General features: G+C 61.3%; 1 protein-coding gene across 1 annotated transcript; it reads right to left on the bottom strand.

The window, feature by feature from the left end:
* Nucleotides 1-9: 9 nt before the first annotated feature.
* Nucleotides 10-4,279, bottom strand: LOC119002610 (butyrophilin subfamily 3 member A2-like; the record flags this gene model as incomplete). The annotated part of the gene is made up of 4 exons (XM_037068582.1): nucleotides 4,259-4,279; nucleotides 3,703-4,044; nucleotides 1,522-1,803; nucleotides 10-277 (listed from the first exon to the last, which is right to left on the bottom strand). Coding segments are annotated over exons 2-4 (851 nt in total), but the record flags the coding sequence as incomplete, so codon positions are not given.
* Between the last annotated feature and the right edge of the window lie 6 nt (nucleotides 4,280-4,285).

Below are 4,285 nucleotides of genomic sequence, written 5' to 3'. Positions count from 1 at the left end.
GGGGGATGCAGAGGAGGATCCGGTGGTGGGTGTGGGCTGGGCAGGGAGGTGGAGGCCACCTGCAGCTGGGCCTCACCTTGGGCGCTTCCCACCCGCGGCAGCTCTGCCTGCGCCGCTGCTGTCTCACCTCGAGGTTTCTCCACCTCCTGGGACGGGGCCTGGTTTCTCCTTTGCCGTCGCCAGAGCAAGCACAACAGTACCGGCAGGAGCATGGCAGGAACCACCAGGAATGGGAGAATGAACGCCATCTGAGGCTCTGTGTTCCTGAAGAAGGGGCCTGCGAAGGGGTAGCGTCATCCCCTGAAATGACTTTCCCGTCCCCAGAGTGCCCAGGACTCTTACTGTCACACAGTAGGGACCTTTCTCCTGGAACGTCTGCCTCCCCCCTGGGATCAGATCGAGTACGAAGCCGAACACAGTGTCACTGAAGTCGCCTCTGCACCCCACCCCCCAACACTGATCATCTGTCCCCCAGTCAGCAGAGCCTGGTGAGGAAGAACAGAACTCTGGGGCTGCAGGGCCTGGGTTCCAGCACCGGGTCCCCTGCCTGACCAGCGCTGTGACCCTGAACTAATGACGTCACCATCTGTTCCTAGCGTCCTGATCAGTGAGAGCATTAAGTTAAGGCTTGTACAGTGCCCGACACAGGGTGAGAGCCACGCAGGTTTCAGTAAGTTGTGAAAACTAAATATTTTATCTTTACAGTGAAACCAGCCCCACGCAGGCGGTGTGCATGCCGTCCTCTCGTCGTGTCTCGGGGACCCGCCCGCTCCAGCACAGCGAGCAGGGCTGAGTCTCTCCCGAGGGCAGCGCCCACGGGGCACCCGGTCCCCTAGGTGGGCACGTCCAGGCTCTGCCCTTTGTCACAGGGATCACTGGTTTCAAAATACCCGGTCACAGGTGACACATCCCCCTGCTGCAGGCCGGCCTGTAGGGTTGTCCCCAGAATCCGGTTTTGCGTCAATCACTGAGCAGTTGGGATGCAGGTGGTCATGTGTCCCCAATAGCACAGGTGCCCATCCACAGCAACACCATTCAAACCATGAGCACAAGGGCCTGAGGGACTGTCTCCCCACAGCCCGCCACCAGAGGGCGCCACCACCTCGTTTTCAGTTCTGCTGCCAGTTTCACAGGTGGAAATATTTCCCTGTGCCCTCACACTTGGCATCCTCCTGTGAGTTTCACCTTTCTGTGACCTGACCATTCCCTTTTCTGCCCTTTTATCTACTGTATCCTTTATAGTGAAAGGACATGAGCTCTCTCACTGAGATTCGGGTTGTACCTATTATTCCCCCTCCCAGTGTGCTTGCTGGTCTTTACCATCTGTCCCCAAGTCCCATGCCTGGCACCCTGTGGGGCAACAGGAAGTGCTCAGAAGGGGTCTGTGACATAAACCACTTCAGGACAAGGAGCCCCAGGTCCCTGGGCCCTCTGTGCCCCCCAGGGACCCAGGCCAGCAGCAGACCACTGCACCTCCCCCAGGGGCACCCAGGAGCCCAGGGCAGAGGGCAGGGCACTCACCTGGGATGGAAAGCCAGGCTGACCTCTCCTGGCCCAGCAGGGGGTTTCTGATGACACAGGAGACCTCCTCCTCAGAGCCTTCTTCCAGGACCACAGAGGCTGATGCTGTATAAGGGCCCTGGGGGTCCGCAGCCTCTGTGACCACCTCCTCGGAAATTCTCTGTCCCCTGGCGTCTCTCCACTCGATTTGGGGCTGCGGGTACCAGCCGGCAGACATGCAGGTCACGCGGACCCCTCCAGCCTCATAGCCCTTCATTTTGATGTGGGGATCGGAGCCCAGTGCTGGGGAGGAAAAGTGAGCTGAATCATGGGGGGCCCTCTGCACTGGTGGGGTCTCCATGCAGGAGGGGCACCCACACGGACCAGCCCAGCAGGGACTCAGGGGAGCTGTCCCCAGCTCTCCCCAGACTGACTCCTGATGGGGACCCTGCCTGACCATGGCTGCACCCTTGTACGGGACCCAGGAGGACCTGGGCCAGAGCAGAGGCTGCTCCCCCTAAGTCCCCTTAGAGACTGTCCCGCCCCCTCCCCCAGGCCCCAGACAGGCTGGTCCCAGGCACAGCCCCTTCCCCCACCCTGGGCAAGCATGGAGGTGGTGCCCCTTAGCCTAAGGGGGTTGGCCCCCACTGCCCTTCTGTCCTGCCTGTCCTGTGGGGAACGTGCCCTCCTGTGAGCAGGAAGAGACACAGGGTGTCCTGTGGCCGCCTGGAGGTGACGTGTGTGCAAGGCCCCTTGGGAGGCTCTGGCTGAACTTACTGCCAGGCCCCTCGGCTCTCCCTCCAGGGTCCTCCCCCCAGAAGTGTGTAGAGCGAGGTTGTGCAGGGGGGAAACGTTCCCATGGAGGACAGCGGACCCAGGGCCAGGAAGAAAGGAGTTACTGCCACCTGTCCCCACCCCCTGAACACAAGGAGGGGGGAGGAAACCCTTTGAGGACCAGAAAACACAGAGTCCTGCAGGGAGGGCTCCATCATCCACGCTCTACCAGNCAGCCCCTTCCCCCACCCTGGGCAAGCATGGAGGTGGTGCCCCTTAGCCTAAGGGGGTTGGCCCCCACTGCCCTTCTGTCCTGCCTGTCCTGTGGGGAACGTGCCCTCCTGTGAGCAGGAAGAGACACAGGGTGTCCTGTGGCCGCCTGGAGGTGACGTGTGTGCAAGGCCCCTTGGGAGGCTCTGGCTGAACTTACTGCCAGGCCCCTCGGCTCTCCCTCCAGGGTCCTCCCCCCAGAAGTGTGTAGAGCGAGGTTGTGCAGCGGGGAAACGTTCACATGGAGGACAGTGGACCCAGGGCCAGGAAGAAAGGAGTTACTGCCACCTGTCCCCACCCCCTGAATACAAGGAGGGGGGAGGAAACCCTTTGAGGACCAGAAAACACAGAGTCCTGCAGGGAGGGCTCCATCATCCATGCTCTACCAGGGCCCCTGCACTGGAAGCCACAGGAAATGCGAACTATAGCACTGATGTCTGGACACGAGGGCTTTCATGGGTAGCACCTCAGAGAAGGCACTTGGTCACTGGGATGGGTCAGGGTGACGTCAAGGCCACTCAAGGGTCAGGGGACAGCACAGAGGAAACAGGAACCATGTGCAGTAACCAACCTCCCTGTGCCAGCTGAGAGTGACCAGTGACACCCCCGCACCATCCTGACAGTGTACCCCCCAGAGCACAGCCCTGCTTCCGCATCCCCCCAAACTACACAGGGTGCTCCCTGACACCCTCACTGAGACCCCCGGCGTCCCCGTCCCCAGGTGAGGGTCCTCCCCCGCTGCACCAAGGACGGACACAGCCTGATCAATTGCATGTGTGTTCCTGGGGGTTCGTGGGGGACGTGGGCCCCACAGGCCAGCCTCCTGGACACACAGCAGTGGGCACCGGGGGGCCCTCGGCCACAGTCTGGGTCACACTGAACCCAAACACCCATGTGCCTCCCACTGCGGGGAGGTGTTCTCATCCTTCCCGTCCCCAACCTTTCCCCTGCTGAGACCAGTGGGTGGCACAGGGGAATCTGTACTGGATGCAGGAGGAAGTCACCCTGGGGGACACCTGGGTCTGTCACAGGCCTCAGAGGCGCAGAAATGGGGACAGGGGGGCCGTTGCTGGTGAGCAGCCGCACCTGCTCTGGGGTAGGTTTGCAGCCTCGGCCCCTGGCCCACAGGGAGGAGCCCAGAACAAACCTGGGACTCACCTGCCACCTGCAGCTCCACCTGGGCTTTTGCAGAGAAGTCTCTGTCTTGGAAATAACACAGGTAGGTCCCGTTGTCCAAGGCACTGACATTGCGAATCTGCAGAGCAGCCTTCCCCGCAGTGATGTCCTCTCTTAACACCGAAGTTCTCCCTCGATACACCTCTGCCGGCGTGTCTTCCTGCCCGTGTGGGTACCTGTGCACTACCTGCCTGAGGCTGGGTCCCACCCACATCAAGTCCATGGTCTCAGCATTCATCTTTGGGGACAGGTGACAGGGCAGGTGTGCATCTTCACCCACCATGACCAGGATGGGCTCAGGGGGTCCAAGCACAGCAAAGTCAGCTGGTCATCAGAAGGGGGGCTCCGTCAGAGTGAGCAGGGCCAGAGGGCCAGGGGGTGTCCCGGGCAGGGAGGGAGAGGTGACAGTCACCTAGACGGGAACTCAGTCCTAACACAGGTGCAATGTGGACCGGCCTGCAAGGGTGGGTAGAGTCCAGGGTTCTGGCTGGGCCCAAAGGTAAGGGATTCAGACACACAGACATAGGGCAGGTCCTACCTGAGCAGGGGCTGAGCAGCTGGACCG

The sequence above is a fragment of the Sturnira hondurensis genome, unplaced genomic scaffold, assembly GCF_014824575.4.
Source record: "Sturnira hondurensis isolate 20B ecotype Veracruz unplaced genomic scaffold, ASM1482457v3 Scaffold0017696, whole genome shotgun sequence".
In the NCBI taxonomy this organism is placed as follows: domain Eukaryota; kingdom Metazoa; phylum Chordata; class Mammalia; order Chiroptera; family Phyllostomidae; genus Sturnira; species Sturnira hondurensis.
The sequence above is the reverse complement of the archived record's forward strand: the minus strand, read 5'-3'. Positions and strand labels throughout refer to the sequence as shown.